The sequence below is a fragment of the Chionomys nivalis genome, chromosome 20, assembly GCF_950005125.1.
Source record: "Chionomys nivalis chromosome 20, mChiNiv1.1, whole genome shotgun sequence".
NCBI classification, from domain to species: Eukaryota; Metazoa; Chordata; class Mammalia; order Rodentia; family Cricetidae; genus Chionomys; species Chionomys nivalis.
The window spans coordinates 6,848,843-6,868,411 of record NC_080105.1 but is presented as its reverse complement, the minus strand read 5'-3'; the positions used below and the strand labels follow the sequence as shown (position 1 = coordinate 6,868,411).

Genomic DNA, 19,569 nt, shown 5'->3' with positions numbered 1-19,569 from the left:
CCCATCACTTTGTAGACAGAAACAGATCCCAAGTTCAAGGCCCTCCTCAGCTACACAGTAAAGCCAGCCTGAGCTACATGAAACCTTGTCTCAATACTTGCTTTGGTGGCGCTCACACTAAAACTGGAACAGTACAGAGATTAATTAATGCAGCCTCTCTGTGCAAACCTACTGAGTGTTCCAAACAGAACACGAGCACACAGTCAGCCTATGGCTTGGGAATGAAGAATGTGAACAGACAGCAATCATTGGCATGTCTCCCATCTCTCCAGCCACTAGATACCACCTCCTTGTCTCCCACTCCTGAGGGCCTTCCATGTTGCCACGACACCTGCCTGAACCTCAGCCTCAGGGAACTCAGCATGTCCTTCCTCCCTCAGGTGTCTGGAGCACATCCCCTCTCTAATCTCTTACTTTCAGAAACTCACACACTTGTCCCTTTAGCACTGTGGTGAGACAGAGACAACAGGACTCTGAAGGGAGGCATGAAGAAGGCCATGTGGAACCAATCACAACAGGGCTCCCAGCCCCTCCTCTTCACAGACTGTCACCATGAGTTATCTTCTTGACAATATCAAAATACAACACAGAACCCTTCCCAGAAGGCCTGCCACTCTTTTCCTAAAGAGCCCTCTCAGAGGCTAAGAACAGGGCCTTCTGGTATGACTCCCTCTGCTGCACTTGGGCCATCAAATCCTGTAAGATCCTGGTACCCACTCTTGCTTCTCCCTGCTGTATATACTAAAGACTCTTCTACCAGGTCACTGGGTCAGGAAAAAAGCTACCAATTAAAAAGCAACCGATGGGGCTAGAGAGACAGTTCAGAGGTTAGGAGTACTCGATCTTCCACAGAATCTGGGTTGGGTACCCAACAACCACAAGGCAGCTAACAACCACCTGCACATCTCCAGTTCCAGGGGATCTGACATACTCTTCTGGCCCCCACGGGCACCAGGCACATACATATATATGGTGCACATGCACATACAAACAAGTCTAAAAAAAGGCTGGGCAGTGGGGGTACACACCTTTAATTCTAGCACTTGGGAGGTAGATCTCTGAATTCGAGGCCAGCCTGGTCCAGCAAGGGCTACACAGAGAAACCCTGTCCTGAAAAAAACAGAAATCCAAGGACAAGGACCACACATGCATATGCTAAGGCTGTATCCTAAGCCACCACCCAACACTCTGGACCACAGGTGTTTATTCGGAATATATTCCAGCAGACTGCATTCTGGGGAAGATGATGACCAAGCTGTCACCTTGTGTGCGGTTACTGCCAAATGCAGCTTATGGGCAGTAAACTTTCTCTCACAGATCTAGATTTGTGCTTCCATTAGAGGGGTAAGGTGACAGAGGGGAACCTGGCACAGATGCAGGCCAGGGACCTAGTGGCAGAGTCCTAAGGAATACGCTACCACATATACTAAAAACCTGGATATTTTGAGAAGGAAGCCTTCAGGTTCTTTAACATGATAGTACTGCACGAACCTCAGGAGCCTGCCATCAGCTGCTGGGCATGAAGCAAGGGCAAGACTGGTCACTGTCCACATGAAACATTCATATGGCAGGCAAAGCAGTATTCAGCCCAAATCAGAGCTGGAAGAGTGGGAGCTGTAGAACTCAACCAACACCACATAACAATGTTGTGCCAAGGACTCCAGAGCACAGGGAGGGTAGGCGTGCGTGACACTGGGGAAGGCTCTTCAGGAGGCTCTGGGTGATATGGTTTTTACCTTGCTGAGTCAAGAGCATGTGCCTGTTAGAACTCATCACAGGGCGGAATTAGGAAAGGCTCTGCCCAGACAGCAGGCATTCAACAGAAGCCATGTGTTATGTACCCACAAAGACAACTATGGACTCCTGTTTCTGCCAGCCCCAGGAGCTGGGCAGCTTCCTCTACCTACACTCCCACCACATGTGGCTTCACCATAGGCCCAAAGGCGCTGGGTTCCAGAACACAACCACATCCCTACAGCATGAGTAGGCCTTTCCTCTGTGTACGTTCACCTGTGGTGTTCATGCAGCTGTGGTATACATGCACACGGATGTGAAGGCCTAGAGTTTACTTAAGAGTGTCTTCCTTGATGATTCTCCACTTGCTGCAGGATGTCTTGCTGAACAAACCCCTATCTGCCAACTCAGACTCCTCTGGTCTAGACAGCCAGCTTGCGGTAGAGAGCCCATCTCTGCTTGCTGAGTGCTGGAGTTACAGGCAGCCATATGTCCTGTCCCAGCTTTCACATGGGTTGAGGAATCCAAACTTTGGTCCTCAAGCTTATGCAGCAAGCAATTTATCTACCAAACCATCTCCCTAGCCTTAACCCTTTCTTCTTTTTCTCTTTTCTTTTCTTTCTTTGAGATAGGGTCTCACTGTGTAGCCCCAGCTAGCTTGGAACTCTCTATGTAGATTAGGCTCGTCTCTAACTTCTTAACTCGAGTGCTGGTATTAAAGGCATACAGCATGCCAGGTCCTTTCCTCATTGTGATTTGCAGATCAATAGCTGGCACGTTTTCTTTATGGGGTGGCCATTCCAGAGTTACCTTTACCCTCTGCCCCAAGCAGCCACTAATAAAAAGCATTGCAGTAGGGACCTGGCCTGCTGGTCTTGCAACTGTACATGTGTTTTGAGGCTTGCCCCATCTCTACACAGAAGCACTGGTGGGTGAGTTGTGCCCCAGTGCCACAGGTTTCTACACATGTGCTACTGGCTTTCAGTGTTCTCTCAGCAATCCTGTCACGAAGGACACGGCACCAGTGCCCTTCTGGTGCCCTGGCTTATTAGAGACTACAGTGCCACACCAGGGATCTGAACTCCACAATCCAAAGACTGAAACAGCTCTACCAGCTCCACTTCAAGTTCCCAAAGGCTGAGGGCCCCCACGTTGGCTCAAAGGATGCCACAGCCTGTGCTCACTCCATCCTGCAGGAAACAAGCCACCAACACACGGAAGAGGTAGGGAAGGATGGGGGACACACACGTGTCTAGGACACACATGTGACACAGCCTGCACATGGGAGTTGAGGACAGCCTGTGAGAATGGGGTTTTCTCCTTTCACGCAGATCCTAAAGCTCAGACACAGGTTATCAGATAGGGCGGCAAGCCCCTTTCTTTATCCACTGGGTCATTTTGTGGACTTTAGCTCTAATCTTTTTCCTCCTTTTGTTCTTAGTGCTGGAGATAGAACCCAGGGGGTCTCGTGCATACCTTTCCTTGGCCATGTCGTCTAGATTGATTATGTATGGTCAGTCACTGGGGTCTGCCATGGTCCTTTCAGCACGGTCAGCTACAGTCCATCTGTGTCTTAGGATGTCCTCTACTTCCTTCCTGTGACTAGTAACTTGCTTACAGACACCTGGGTATCTCCTCTGGGGCTGGCATGTACCCTACTGCTGGGGCTAAGGACATCTGAGTTCCCCTGTGTGAGGGAAGGGATTCCATTTTTTCTCAGTCATGTCTTCTTGTCTAGAGTTGGAGAAAAATGGTTGCTAGTGCTACTTTACACTCTGACCAGAGGCATACACAAGAGGCTCTGGTTTCTATACATCATTACTAATACTGACCATTGTCTGTCATCTTTATTACAGCTAACCCAGAGAAATGTTCAATGCACACTTATGCAGATGTCAGTCAGGCCGAATGGGTCAACAGTGGATCTGTCGACCTTGGTGACATGTACCGAGAATAAACCATAACATCAGTAACCTTCTGTTCTTTAACAATCACCACCATTGTGTTTGTGCACGGTCGGGGAGAAGTACATGCCATACTGTGCATGTGGAGGACAGAGGACAGTTTTGTGAAGCTGGTCACTCCTTCCACCTTTATATGGGTTCTGCAGATTTAAGCTCAGGTTGCCAGGCTTGAGTGGCAAGTGCTTTTACCCACCGAACCATTTCACCCGTCCAAGAATCATCTACTTCTAACATGAATCTTGATGGTCTAGGCTCGGGCATCCAGAGCTGTGGTCAGATGCACATGTGCTGGTGACTGATTTCTTCCTTATCTTATAAAACATCCCTCGTTGGGCTGGCATACATCTTTAACCCAGAAAACAGAGAGGAAGAGAATCTCTGTGTGTTGCAGGCCAGCCTCAACTACACAGTGAGAACCCCCACCCTCAAAGCTCCTCTCTCACTTGGCAATCCTATAAGATAACAGTTTCTGTCTTCAAACCACTTGTTTGTTCATGAACTCACCCAAGGCTCTGTTTGTTTGCTTGGTATCTATCTCTTGAACCATGGGTGTCACTTAAAGAGAAGCAGTGGCAGGCTGAGGAGTGCAGTTTCTGTCTCACTGTGCCACCCACACTGCCTTTGGGGAAGGAGATTTGATGCTTTCTTCAGTCATAATCTCAAATTTCCCTCTATTCTCAATGTATTACAAATATAAAAGACACTAGGAAACAGCCAGAAAACCTTTAGAGTGGAAGAAGGGATATAGAGCACTGACTCCACCACTGTATCTGCCACCCATGTTCCAAGTCATCTGGCTACAATGATACACACACATATTCACAGAGATATTAATTTGTGATCTCAGTCCACCCTCAAAGAAAACAGAAATCCCATGTCTCTGCCACAACCAGATCCTACCCTAGCCTTCAAAATGTCCATGATGGGAGCATGAGACAAAGAGAAGTTTTGAAAAAGAGCCATTTAGAATTCTAGAAGCAGGTTGGAGAAATGGCTTAGTGGTTAAGAGTACATACTGCTCTTGCAGACGACAGGAGTTCAATTCCTAGCATCCACATGAGGCAGTTCTTGGGCATACACACCGACAAACATACATACACATAATGAAAAAAAGAAATTCCAGAAGCATACAGTCAAAACCCTTGGTACCAGTGGCTGGTTATCCCAGGCCTTCTCTGCTCCCCAGTTCTGAGATGTTCCAACCCCCGGTGTAACATGGTATGAATGTTTGCCCAGAATACAACACGTTATGTTGTACATCATTCAAAACAGCTGACTCACTGTGAACGCTGCAAGCAGGCACGCCACAGTACCTAGGCAAAGTCCTTATATGTTTAGCATAAGCACAAATCCTACATCCTTTCCTTTTTGGTGCTGGGCACTCAACTCATGGCTCTGTGCTCTACCTGCAATGGTTATATGGAATTTACAATCACCTAAAAGACACACCTCTAGGTCACTGTGAATGAATGTAGTCCAATTCTGCATAAAAATGAAGACACGATTTGCATACCAGCAGTATTCAACAGTCTCTGCTCTTTGATCACAGAAACACTGTTATTGACCAGCTGCCACAGGCTCCTGCCTCCATCCGTGGTGTGGGAGGTCCTTCTGTCTGTGTGTTGCTTTTATTGGTTAATGAATAAAGAACTGCTTTGAGCCTATGGCAGGGAAGAACAGAACTAGGTGGGGAAAGCTAGGCTGTATGCTGGGAGGAAGAAGGGAAGAAGGGTGGAGTCAGAGAAGTCTGGAGCCTCCACCAGAGTCAGACATGCTGAAACTTTGCCAGTAAGCCACTGCCAAGTGGCGATACACAGATTAATGGAGATGGGTTAAACTAATATGTAAGAGTTAGCCAGTAAGAAGCTAAAGCTAATAATCCAAGCAGTGATTTAAATAATGCGGTTTCCATGTGATTATTTCAGGGATAAGTGGCAAGGAACTAACTAGCAGCCTCCCCGCAACACATCCCTCCCCTGCCACAATGGGTTATAGCCTCAAACCATCAACAACTAAGCTTTTCTCTCCTTCAGCAGCTTCAGGCATTCTGTCATAGCAGTGAGAAAGGTATTACTACTAGGCCACACCCTCCCCAGCCCACTCATTATTTGTGATTGGTGAGTCATTAGTATGGAACCCGTAAGGCCTGTGCTATGAAGCAGTGAGCATGAATCTCACGGCGTGGAATGAAAGCCAGGAGACACAGACGACAGACATACAAACAAAGCTAATCTTCTGGAAGCTAAGCTGTCCAACCTCTGGGACGGCATATCCTTGGAGAGCAATGGTGCCCCTTCTCCCCCAGAGTATTACCCATATTCATGTCCTGGTATGGACCAAAGACCTGGCAGCACACACTTTTCAAATCTACAGAGCAGGCACTTGGGAGATGGCTCCACCCAAGTACCTGCATAAATAGCAGGACTTGGTGGCACCTGTAATTTCAGGACTGGGGACACGGAGACAGACGGGTCTCTGGGGCTCACTTTCCAAACAGTCTGACCAAACTGTCAAGCCTTGGCTCAGTGAACGATAGGGTTTCATAAAGTGAGGTGGCCAGCTCCTGAGTGACACCTGCAGCTGACATCTAGCCTCCACACGCACACAGACTCCCCGATTCCCACACACCCTCCCCCCAACACAAGTTAACAAAAACAAAAAAATACCTTAAAGGACATAGGCATGTTTGGCACACATCTTAAAACCAGCAATGGGAGGCAAAGGCAGGAAGATGGATCTCTCAGTGTTCAAGGCTAGCCTAGTCAGGTCTACCAGTAAGACCCAAAAGAAAAAAATAAAAACTTCACTTCTTTTGGCACAGTTCACAGTTGAGGTGCCACCTGGACGTCTCTTAGATGAGTCTCTTTGGCTCACCTGACTGCAGAATCTGGAAAGCTGTGGCAAAACATTGCTCTGCCTATGCATCTTTACTTGGATGATTTGAATTTTGGAAACTAGCTATGTCTTACCAACCTCAGAAAAGTGTGTCAGTTTACCAGGCTGAGCTGGCGCTATATGGAAATTAACAGCCATATTGATCTAGAAATGTTCACCTTAAAAGTATTTTTTTCAGTTGAACAAGGTAATGAGTGACAATAAGCCTGCAAAGCTTTGTCTGTAAGCATCTGATAAATTATTCTCTACATACAGGTATGGTGAGGCCAAAGCAAGAACACCTCACCCTCACTACTCTGGATGGATGCACTCACTACATGAGTCTATACAGAACTCAAGTCCTGCCTGACACTAACATAATACACACAGTGCTGGAGGAAGTCACTAAAGGTGACCCTGGCCAGACACCCCAAAGAACATCAAACTCAGAAACCAGGGTTCTTCCCTTCAGACTGTCCCCATACTGCAGAGGTTGCCACTGAGAGCACACTTCCTGTCACTTCATCAACCTGCAAGGCAGCGTGACTATTTCACCAGGAAATGTGGTTGGGATGCTCTGCCCAGGGAGAGCATGTGACCTGGCCTCTACTCTGTCCACTGACCTGCAGGGTTGGGTTTCTTCTCCACTCTTACACCTGTACTAGCTCGAGCCCTGGAGGTCTCTACTCTCTAGGCTACCCTCACTCCAGGGTATCTGGGTCATATGTTCCCTGCATCCTTAAGTGTCACAAGAAAGCATCCTAAAGAGCTTCAGGGGACAGTTTAGAAATCAGCAGCCCAGGGAGGGCCCCAGGTTCAGAGGCCTGGCATAGCCCTGGTCTTCAGCAACAGAAGAGGGGCTCTTTCACTCCTTAACATTCAACTTTGGATTTCACCAGCCGCCCCCACAGAGGACCAGGCCACAATGGACAAAGTATGGAACAGATCTGGCATACCCCAAAGAACCTACTCCCTCCCCTCTCGGCTTTGGGAACTCATCCATCAGAAGTCTCACCAGAAGGCTATGGACCCAGAAAGTCAGAAGGAGAAAAGGAGCCCAAGTCTATCACTTTGACTAATTTTAAAATAAACCCTTAGGTTTAGAAGAGGCTCAGCAGAAAGCAGTCAGAAAGAGAGACAAGTTTTCCAGGGAGTAAGAGGACTGTGGGCAAGACAGGATCCTGTGCATCCCAGGCTGGCTTCCAACTCCATATGCAGCTGAGAATAAACTTGCCTGGACTCCTTAGCTTCCTGTCTGTCTGTAGCTCCTAGAGAGGCATATCCTGCCACATTTGCCCAGATGAAAAAAGTCTTCCTACTGGCAAATTCACAAAGTGTTCTCAATAGAAGGGGGGCTGGACTTTCCCACTAACCTCCAAGTTGTCAGGATTCTAAGAAGCACCAGCCAATATGGAAGCCCTCGGGGTCCCAACACGCACATTGCTGAAAGACTGAAATCCCTGTGCACCCCATCAGTGCTGGCCCCTCAGTAGGTAAATGTTGAGGCAGGCTGGGATCCTCAAGGTACAGGATCCCAGTGGGCAGAGAAGGGGGTCAGGGGAGTTCATCACATGGTGGGAGGCTGTGCCCTCAGTATAATCTGGGGTCAATGCTCCATCCTAGAGTGTTCTGAAAAAAGGGTAATGCAGGTGTTGGGAAAAAAGGTTTCTGAGTGAAGACATGGTAGGAGGTTGAATCTGACTTCTTTCAGGCTTTCGCCTGTCCGTGTCACAAAGTTCCCTTGAAGTAATTAGTGATGATCAGGAGAAACCCACGGGGCAGATGGTAGAAGCCTGGCCTCCCTGGGCACTCACATCAAAGCAATGTCCCAGTGCTCCTATAACCCCAGAAGTGGCAGGTGACTTCCTCCTTAGGAGACTCAAGGACTTGCCACTGACAGCGTCCCAGCCTAGGACTCAGGGACACCCTGGCCCTGCACTGAGCCTCTGCTAGGCTCCAGCCCAGTCCACTGGCTCTTCTCACTCACCTGTGTGAGGTGCGCATGTCCACAGGCCCATCTCCTACCAGCCCTTCGCCTGATCCTGTGGCCATGGCCTCTGTTGTCCTCAGCAACCCCTGGGCTGGGCCTACACCTGGCTCAGGCATCACCCTTGTGTCTCCGCCCACGGTCAGCTCTGACGGTGCTCTCTCCATTTTCATTTTCTTGCTCTCCACATCATCCTCTGTGAGGTCGGGATCAAGGGCTCGCTTCTGACTGCGGGTTCGACATGCTTCTTCACTCATTCTGTATGTGAAAGGAAGGACACAACATCTGAACCAGGCATGGAGAAGCAGACCCTTCTTAAAATCTGGAGAATGGCTTTGTTTTCCTCACAGAGGAGGCTGGTTGCAGAAGGGACAAGAACAGGACCACACAAGCCCCTCCTAGACTTTCTTCACACCCTCAGGATGGCTGAGCAGAAGGTCCACAGGCCTCTGGGGTGTGGCAATTTCTGAGAAGACAAGGAGTTCAAAGGGGAGGAAAGCATTAACAGCTGTTACTGGGCAGGGTCCTTCTGTGGAAGAAGGGTGCCAATCGTGGGCCTGAAAACCAGCCCAGGGGCCTGGCACCTGTATTGCAATGATATATGGGAAACATGGACAGAGGTAACCTCAGGTGCTGTGTGCCTGAGCTCCCCTCTGCAGCTCCCCTCCAGGGAACCAGAAGTGAGAGTCACATTAAGCTCTTTGTTTGGCAGAGATACACTGAGCAGAACATAGACTGGTCCATCCCAACATGCCACCACCATGGCCCTGTGGCACACACATATCTTGATTTAAAGAAAAAGGAAAACAAAAAACAAAACCGCTGAGTCAGTTTTTGATCCCATGACATCACTGGGCTCCACATGACCCTTCCTAGGATTCAGTCAGGAGAGACAAAGCATTTTCTAGAAAACCAGTCTGAACCGGTTCCAGACAACACAGCTGAAGTGAAGTGTTGTTAACCCTAGCAGAGACAGGAGGACAGCTTGCTGGCATTCCACAGCAGGGTCTGGAACGAGGCGCTCTCTTAAAGGGGCCGCTCAGAACCCAGGTCTTAACACTACACGACACCAGACTAGGTGAAGTCAGAGAGAACCCAAATTTCACTGAGGACAGGGAAAAAAAAAATCTGGCTGAGCTTTGGCAGGATCCAAGGAATGTTTTTTCATGGGACATCTGGCACCCAGAGTACAGTCCTGCAGAAAACCTCAGTTCACACCTCCAGGAGGCTTGATGGAAAACCCTCTGATTCTACATCCTTGATGGCAGGGTACCTCCTTCCAGATGCCTCAGTTCCCCCACGGGCAAATATGGTAGGGAAGGCCTGTCCTGGACAAAGTCAGTTCTGGAAGCCCCTTCCAGGTTCTGGGAGACTGGTAGCGTCATATCAAGAATGTGCTCCCATGGTCAAACCAGAGTATCACATCTCTCTCCCCCATCCAGTCGCCCTCTTCACAGACCAAAAGGTTCCCTGCCCCATCTCAGAAGACTGAGGACCCAGGAGCTCCTCTTCAGCACCACCTAGACAAGGCTGATGCTTTAACCCTAACATGACTCAGTCCAGAGTGGATTGTGATCATCTGCCCCCAACTCTCCTGTCACTCCAACCTGCACCCCGCCACCCTCCCCCAGACGCCAGGGCACATCCCCCCCTTCCACCCCACTAGCACCTCTAGCCCCGCTGTTCCTCCAGCACAATAAACGCTGCCAAACCTGCTACAATCTGTCTGGTCTCCCTGTGAAAGCCAACAAGTCACTGCCCTGGGACGTCAGAGCTGCCTGAAGCAGAGCTGCTGTGTTCTAGAACAAGTGAGGAGGCAGATAGGCAGCATCCTCAGACAGGATACAAGCACACCCAGGCCTGGACAGGGAAAGATGGGAGCCTAGGACCTCTGACAAGAAAAGCATATGGGAATTGGGGGAAGATTATGACTCTCAAGAGTGAAGTTCGAAGGGCAGTGGTGGCGCACACCTTTAATCCCAGCACTCAGGGAGCAGAGGCAGGTGGATCTCTGTGAGTTCAAGGCCAGCCTGATCTACAGAGTGAGTTCCAAGACTGTCAGGGCTACACAGAGAAACCCTGTTTCAAAAGACAACAAGAGTGAAGCTCTATACCTGGCTCTGCCCTCACACTCCACCACCACAACTCTGTTGCAGGCAGGCAGGGTTTTCCTAGGGCAGCCTCAGGCCTTAGCCTCAGAATCTCTTAGTTCATCTGAATTCACTAGACACCCTATCTGAAGTCCACCTTTCCACCCCACTGTCTCACTTCCTTGTTGCTAAGAAAGCACTAAAGAGCTGGGCAGTGGTGGAGCAACTTTAATCCCAGCACTCGGGAGGCAGAGGCAATTGGGTCTCTGTGAATTAGAGGCCAGCCTGGTCTAAGAGCGAGTTCTCTAAAGCTACAGAGAAACCCTGCCTCAAAAACTCACAAATAAACACATAAACAAATAAGCAAATAAATAAGTGGCTGAGGAAAAGCAAGGGTCTAGCAGGAGTTGAGGAAACTGTTCTCTATGTTTCTAGGCCACCCCACACACAATCAAATGGAGACAGAGACAGTTACCTGCTCAGAACTTAAACAGGATCCAAGGAGTCCACCTTGAGCCGACCTCAGGATGGGCTGGGTGAAGGCAGGAGAGGGGATGCCTGGGATTTGCCTACCCACCTCCAGAAAGACAAGCAGAGGGGACAGCACCACACAGAGATCCCAAGCAGGGTGTGCCCTCTCCACTAGGGGCTGAGCCTCCAAAGCTGTGTCCTTGAGGAGTGACCAATCCAGCCCACCATGATATTCTGTGATAAGAGCCCTACCCCCCAAGGTCATCAGAACCAAGGTCTCCTTGGGACCAGTGCTGCAGGCACAAAGTGGACAGGAAGAAACTAACCTCTTAGGAAGCATTCTAAGAGGCAGAGAAAGGGGTAAATGAGGGTGTGTTTTAAAATTCCTAGGGGGAAAAAGAATGCTGCCCCAGAGTAACTACCACAGGCCTGTTGAGGGGAATGGGTCTCACCATCCACTGACTGCATGGCAGCAGCACAGGAAATGATGATCATTTTAAGGGTAGAGATACAAAGGTCACAAGGGACATCCAATTACCAAGGAGGGGGGTAGAACACTGAGAGCAAGAGTCTCCCTGCTCTCTCCCAACATCCAGGACTGGGCCTCATACCTGCACATGCAGCAATCCTAGCAACCACCAGTGGAGCTTGAAGGTTAGAGTAGGTGGGGTACAGCAAAGGGCTCCCTCAGCAAGAGTCCTACACAGGTGCCTCTGCCAGTCCTTGGACCAAAGGGCTTGAGTCCTTGTTGTATACCAAAAGTAGGTCTCTGAGGCAGCACAAACACCATTAACTGCTACCTGGAGGCTGCTTCCTTTCAGTAAAAATGCCACAACACAACTGAAGGGAGAACCTTGGGCAAGAAGCCAGCTCTAAGTCAAGTGCCAAAGGTCAAATGCAGCAGCAGGGCCCAGGACCTCTACGAAGTCATCTAGAGCAAAGATACCCAACACAGGCAAAGGATGGCGGGCCAGTGACCATCCCCTACTAATCTAATCCACAGACACAAGTAACAGTCTAACTGCCACACTAACACGCCGTGCAAATCAAGAAGGGCTTGGGGCCAGGCTGGCAGGTGCACATTCTGGGTATTGTGTAAAAGAATGAAAAGCTTCTCCAAGCTGAAACTGAGCATCATGCCAAGACTCAACAGGCGAGACTCTGCTGTTCTGACTATGGAAGCTCAACCTCAGTTAGCAATACTCCAAAATATGAAACCCAGACATGAATGGAAGGCTGCAATAAGTGGGTAGAACATGGACAAAACTGACAGCTGATGTCTGGAACCTGGAGAACCTTAGCCCCAAGGGAGGAGAGATGGAGGGAGGGAGTAAAGAAGGGAGAGGAGGAGGAAGAGAGAAATGAACACTTCCCTCTCCTTCCCTCAATGGCAGCCCTGGGCCTCTACCAGAGGAGCTGCTATCCTAGGGGCTGAGGGTTACTCCATGCACAGGAATGCACAGCTGGGCAAAGGCTGAAATGGCCAAGGGTGTCAGGTGACAGTCTGGGTGGTTAGGGTGAACAGAGAGGCAGAGGCCAGGTGGGAAAGAGTGCATCAGAACTCAGTCTTGATGGAAATGTTCCAGATGGACTGTGGGGGAGGGGACAGGATTCCAGCGGGAAAGAATGATGACACAGAACACAGAGGTCTGCCTTGCTCTAAAGAACCAACTGGCTGGCGTTTGAGGCCAGCCTGGTCGACAAGAGCTAATAGTTCCAGGACAGGCTCCAAAGCTACAGAGAAACCCTGTCTCAAAGAAAAAAGAAAAAAGAAAAGAACTGGCTGGTGGTGCGCTCTGAAGTTTTGCTAAGTACCAACGAGGGAAAGGGGCTACTCTGGTTTATAAGTTTCTACCCAAGCAATGGAAATGGGGAAGGAAAAATTAAGACTACAATTTAATTCAGTGGAACCCTCCTTTAGGGCAGCTTCTATCCCAGGACTCTGAGGGACGGACATCACTTCCTATCTGGAAGAAAGCAGGCCTTATAAAGCAGCTGCACATATCAAACAATGACAAGGACAAGGACACACAGAGTCAATCATAAGGCAAAGAAGTCCTGCTGGCCAGTTCCAGAGAGTTGTGACCCGTGCTGGAGACCAGATCACCCCTATCAGCAACTGGGGTTTGGGAGCCTTGTCCACTCTGACCACATGGCACAGCCACTAGACAGCCATGCCCCAAGCATGTGGTGGGGGAGGTAAGGGAGAAGACAGCTAAGTTGTAACAGGCAGGTCTCTCTCCTCCAAAGCAGAACAGACCTGCCTGGGTGGGCCCCAGTCACTTCCTGCCACACATCCAAATGAGTGTGGCTGGGACTCTTCAGGAAGGAATTCAGACCCAAAAGCCCAAGTCTCAACCTTTAAATACTGTCAGGCCTATGTGAGGCCAAGTAAAAAGAAGCCAATTCAACGTAGGCGACAAAAAAAGTGATCCATGGCAAAGGACAGAGTGGAGGCTCGTTTCCCGACCCTGCCTCACCAAGATATGGGAAAGACATGGAGTAGGATACTGAAAACAGACTGACGGAGAAAAATTCAAGTTATTAAGTAATAGTACGCACACAGAGTTTTAAAATGCTTACCAGTAGTCTCTCATCCCAATCTCAAAAGAACTGAGGCAGGAGAACTGTTTTGAGCGTGAGACCAGCGTGAACTACAGAGTGAATTCCATGGCTACCAGGGCTATATAGTAAGATCCTGTCTCAAAAACCCAAACACCTTTATCTATCGAGGATAAGAAAGACCCGAAAAGCCGGGCGATGGTGGTGCACGCCTTTAATCCCAGCACTCGGGAGGCAGAGGCAGGCGGATCTCTTTGAGTTTGAGACCAGCCTGGTCTACAGAGCAAGTTCCAGGACAGGCTCCAAAGCCACAGAGAAACCCTGTCTCGAAAAACCAAAAAAAAAAAAAAAAAAAAAAAAAAAAAAGACAGACCTGAAAGCAACTACTCAGATGAAAACTGCAGCTGCTTCCTGGACACGAGGAAGCTCTGGAGGGTGGCTCAGAGTATCCTTGCCCTGAGATGTGCTCCTGCAACACTGGACTTCAAGAGCAGCCACACTGTAGTTTAAGTTTTTGTTTTTTGGTTTGTTTTTAATGTTTTAAGATTTATTACAGCTAGGCAGTGATGGTACAAACCTTTCATCCCAGCACTTTGGAGGCAGAGGCAGGCAGATCTCTGAGTTTGAGGCTAGCCTGGTCTACAAAGCAAGTTCCAGGACAGCCAGGGAGAGAGACTGATTTATTCCTTATATTAATTACATACACAGGCGTGTGTCTGTGAACATGTAAGTAAAGTGCTCTAGAAGTTCAGAGGCCAGAAGAGAGAATGATTCTTAGGTACAGGTGAGCTGCCATGTGGGTACTGGGTAATGACACAGATACTCTCAATACTCTTAACAACCGAGCCATCTCTCCAGTGCAAAAAGTAAAAAGTTCACAGTAATTATACACACTTTTTTTTTTTTTTTTTTTTGGAGACAAGGTCTCTAACTATGTAGCCCAGCTTGGCCTTGAATTCAGAAATAAATCTTCCTATGCTCACAGAGTGCTGAGATTAAAGGCATGAACCATTACGTCAGGCACTTAAAAAAATAAGTATTTTATCTACATGAGTGTTTTGACTCATATGTTTGTATGTGTATTGTGCCAGCCTGAGAAGTCAGATGAAGGTGCCAGATACCTTGGAACTTGAGATCTAGAGCTATGAATGGTTATAAGCAACCACATGGGTGTGGGGACAGAATTCAGATCTTCTTGAAGAGCAACAAATGCCCCTCTGAGCCCCAAGTCACCACTCCTCCCAAATTATACATGCATACTGTGGCCCATGCCTACATATACGACATAATGAGTAAGTCAAATGAAATCATGAAAGCCCAACAGCTTGTCCTAGGCCTTCAAAGTCCCAAGGAGGAGATGATGAGACCAGAACCTCTCCTGCAGAATCCCTGTGACACTGAGTCACACTGGCCCTTGCCAAATGGCCTTACCCAAATACCTCACTTATGCAGGGCTCATCAGATGCCAAACACCCAGAGCCTCACAAGCTGAGGACAGATGTGTTTCTGCAATAAGGTGATAGGTACCAAATTCTAGGTGGGCCTAGTGGTCAATTTCCCACTGTCTCCTTCCCCCAATACTGACCTGCAGTAGCAACCTCTGCTGCATGGTAAAAAATGACACATAAACCACAGTTGTACTGCACGTCTTCACAATCAGGCAATGCCTTACCCCTACGGTACACACATGACGCCAGGAAGGTGGAGCAGCCACTCTGAATGAAACAAAGGCTCCCCTGTGTAGTGATCAGTGAAGAGGCCACTGACAGGAAGCTATGGGGTAGTCAGACCAGGGGAAACTCCAGCACCAAAGAGTGACTGAAGGATTTCACATAAAGGTGGTTTATAAAAAGGTAGACAACAGCAACTCAGAATGTACTTTGTCTCTGCAAGAGACAGTGTCCTTGGTATGCCCCTAGCTTGGCAAGGGGAAAACACAGACACACAGACACACAGACACACACAGACACACACAGACATACACAGAAGCACACACACTGCCCAGAAGGCACTAAATGAATGAGCATATGTGGGCTTCTCTCTGGGGTTGGTGCTGACAGGATCCTTGGGCCTCATCCACTCAGTGTTTCCTTTGCTGTTAACATGGAGTCAGGGTTTTCTTCCTAACACCCAGTGAGCCCTTAGCCAGTAGCATCCCCAGGTTAGCTCCACCAACCACCTGTAAGGTTGAATGTGATGACCATCCCCCAGTTTACAAGAGCAAACCTGAGATTTAGCCGGGTGAGGTAGGTAGGAGTAACCTAGAGAATGGGAGGATGCTAGATCTGCAGTCTGTACTGCTCTAGGCAGAGTCCCAGACAAAGCATACCTCAAATCATCCCTGCAGGTTCTAGGGACCTGGAACACCTCAGGAGTGAGCACGCAGCAAGCTGGACATGTTCTACTGGAGCACGCAAACACAAAGTATTTCAACCCCACTGAGTGTGAGGCACACCTACAGTTACAGTGTTCCTCTTACAGTGTGAAATTGTGAAATACAACGTGTAAGCCACTTACAATGTGAAATCAGGCAGGAAAAATATAGGCCTATGGTCAAAAAAAGTCAAAGACACTACCTTTCAGAACTCCACTCAAACGACAGAAAACATGGGGACCCATTTAATAGGACAAATGGGCTACAAGAGCTAAATCCCATACCCATGTCACAGGGAATCTAACTCTTGCCTTGGGGAGACCTGAGCTTGTGTCATGGTGGACTATGGGATCCAAGGACGGGATGGGCACGAGCACTGGTAGCACTGCTGGCACTGTGCTGGGTACTTGGAAGTAAGTTTCACTGAGAGCTATTCTGGACTGCAGGAGCAGCCCAGCACCTCTGGTGTCTGAGACGACTCTGTCCTGAGGTCCTGACTATACATACTCCAGTGAGTATGGCTGTATCCAAATAAAACTGTGTACCATGATGAGCCACAGCCTTCAGGCCACCTAGGCCAGTGTTTCTCCTAGACAAAACTAACACAGAGAACAAAAACAGCAGTGCAGCTCCAGGATCCCCTAACAGAGTGGTTAACAGCCTGCTTTCCCAGTCCCACCCCAGAATACATCTGCAGAGGGTTCAGAAAAGACATGCAACCAGCAAATTCAAACCAAACCCAGGACCCAAGTTTAATTAAGTCTCTGAACCTCACACACACGTAGAACTCTAAAGGGCAGAGGCCCCTCAGACAAGGAAGTGACCTGCTACAAATTCAACTTCAGACAACAATGAAACTTTAACCTAGTTCCAGTGCAGAGCCCAGCCAAAGGCTCTAGGGATGACTCTAAGAGGATCTGGGAAGACAGTAAAACCTGAATGTACTACAGCCAAGGGTCTGGAGGCCTATGGCCCATGGAGGCCCTGTGGCAAGATGGAGCTACAGGATCAGGACATGTCTCCAGGGTCTCTAAAACTCAGAAGGGATCATGTGTACCAGTGAAACCCTAAGATGGTTATCAGGTATGGGTGTGAGGGGGAACCGACACCAAGAGGATGAGGAACCATGCTGGCTTCCACTCACTGAAAGGTCCTGAGGGAAAGACAGAGGTCCCAGAAGGAAGTCTACACTGGGTACAGTCAGCCCTGGTACCCTCCTCAGAACTCTTAAGACTTACCTAGCTGAGTAACAGCACTCCACTCTAAGTCTAGTGAGCACCTTGGCCAGTGTGTGAGGACAATAGTCACTAGGAGATAGACTCTTAAAACAAAAAAAAGCAAGACATATGATCCACAGGTGCTTCTGTCCTGTGCGGTAGGCTGGGTGTGCTTCCACAGCTACCTGTCAGCCTCCAATGATGACCTGAAGACTCCCAGAACCTGACCAAGGAGCACTCACTACATCTAGACACCAAAAGTGACAAGAAGATGCCCGTCTGAAGAGCAGACTCCATAGGACAGACAGGAACATCAGATACTTTTACATCCTCAGCTCTTGAAAGCCTACTTAGCGGCACATTAACCAGCCTTGCTCAACATGCACAAACACGTATTGTATGCACTCCAGATACTTATTAGTATGTACATAAACACGTGGCATCTCGAGAGTCCTCAGATACCCCAGCATGTCTGACTGTGGCCAGGCTAGGAGTGGTCCCACAAGGGTACCCAATCTCAAGCTGTGTCCAGTGCTGGCCGCCTGCAGCCCAGGGAGAGGGATGTGCTGCTGCCCAGCACAGCAATGTGAAGGAACACTCAGTGCTTGTAGTGTGACCCAAGACCACAGTTATCACTTCAGCAAGACTGCTAGCACCACGAAATGGAGCCCATAACCCTTACAAGCAGGTCAACACTCCCGTAGGACTAATCCTTCATCAATCCTCCAGCCTGATCTTTCATCCATGTTGTTGCCTAGGAAAGATGATTTTGCACAGGAAGCCTTCAGGATGGAGATGGGGCTGGAGAGATGGCTCAGTAGTTAAGAGCACTGGCTGCTCTTCCAGAGGGCCCTGGTTCCAAAAAAAAATTCCCAGCATCCACATGGCAGCTCACATCTGTCTGTAACTCCAGTTTAAGGGAAACCAACACCCTCACACAGAAATACATACAAATGCTCATTAAAAAAAAAAAAAAAAAAAGTCTTCAAAGGTTCAGAAAAAAACGTTTCCAAAAAGACACACTGAGCAAAAAGTGAGGAACCAAGATGTGTCCCATATAATAAAAAAACAAAAAACTTGTGTCCCATATCCCTTTCACAGAGGCACCCTCTGCCACAGTGGTACTGCTGACTGCAGCTCCCCCCTGCAGGGGGCCCAGGGTGGGGATGGGAGATTTGAAGCCACAGTTCTACAGTCCATGACAAAGAAAAATTAGGTCAGAACCCTCACGTCTTTGCAGCCTGTGGGCAGCCAACTCCCCGTACACACATCTGCGCCACCTCCAGCCCACAGAGCTGACTGTCTATCACATGAGCTGTCACAGGGACAGTAATCAAAGAATTGCATCTTCAGGTGGTGGCGCACACCTTTAGTCCCAGAGCTCCAGAGGCAGCTGGATCTCTGAGTTCAAGGTCAGCCTGGTCTACAGAGGCGTTCCAGAACAGCCAAGGCTACACTGAGAAACCCTGTCTCAAAACAAAGCAAACAACAAAAGTATATTCTCAGTGGGATCATGCTGAGGAAAACGCAGCCACCCTGGCCTCGGCTAGAAAGTCTGTAGTCTCTGTGGCTTCCACCATTCCATATCTCACGCCCAGCACCCCAACGGAAAAGCTAGCTCTGCACACCTGCTCCTGCCCACAGGGCTCTTCCCCCAGATCTCAGCGGTACCTGCAGTTTCTGTCTGTGTGCTCATTTGTTATATGCTCCCACACACCTCCCTGACAGGAGACACCCCTGTGTCACCAGGGCTCAGTACTAGAATGGACACACACTCCCTAAACAAACCAGAAAAAGAACTAGAGGCAAGCTTGCTTCCTCTCACTCCCCTCCTATAAACTAAGCCAGAGTCTTCACGCCAAGAAGGAAGATAACAATTGAAAGCTCACAGAAGCCAGAAGGCCATGCAACACTTCTGCATCCCAGTTCTCCACAAACAGCCTGAACAGCAGACCAAGTCATCTCAAAATACCAAGCCAGGCATAGTGGATTAGCACACTGGGGAGTCTGAAAAAGGAGGAGTGCTGTGAGTTCAAATCCAGCTTGTCTAGGGAGTGAGTTAGAGGGCAGCCAAGGCTACACAGAGAAACCCCGTCTCAAAAATTATCCTCCCTCAAAAAAAAAGCAAAAACCAGAAACAACTCAAAATGGATCAAAGACCTAACTAAGTCAATAGAATCTTAAAAGAAACCACAAGTCAAACTTCCTATCCTTGGAGTTGGCAACAGGTTCTCACACATCTAACCAAAAAGTATTAACAGCACTGGGTAGAGGTGGCGCACACCTTTGATCCTAG

General features: G+C 48.8%; 1 protein-coding gene across 6 annotated transcripts in view; it reads right to left on the bottom strand.

Moving 5' to 3' along the window:
- The window catches only part of Gatad2a (GATA zinc finger domain containing 2A), a 93,562-nt gene that overhangs the window by 18,452 nt on the left and 55,541 nt on the right, over positions 1–19,569 (bottom strand). For all 6 annotated transcript variants that reach the window (XM_057752884.1, XM_057752887.1, XM_057752888.1 and 3 more), the window contains one exon: positions 8,560–8,817. In XM_057752884.1, the coding sequence (XP_057608867.1) occupies positions 8,560–8,816 (257 nt within the window). In that variant the 5' untranslated portion in view covers position 8,817. The remainder of the gene's footprint in view (positions 1–8,559; positions 8,818–19,569) is intronic.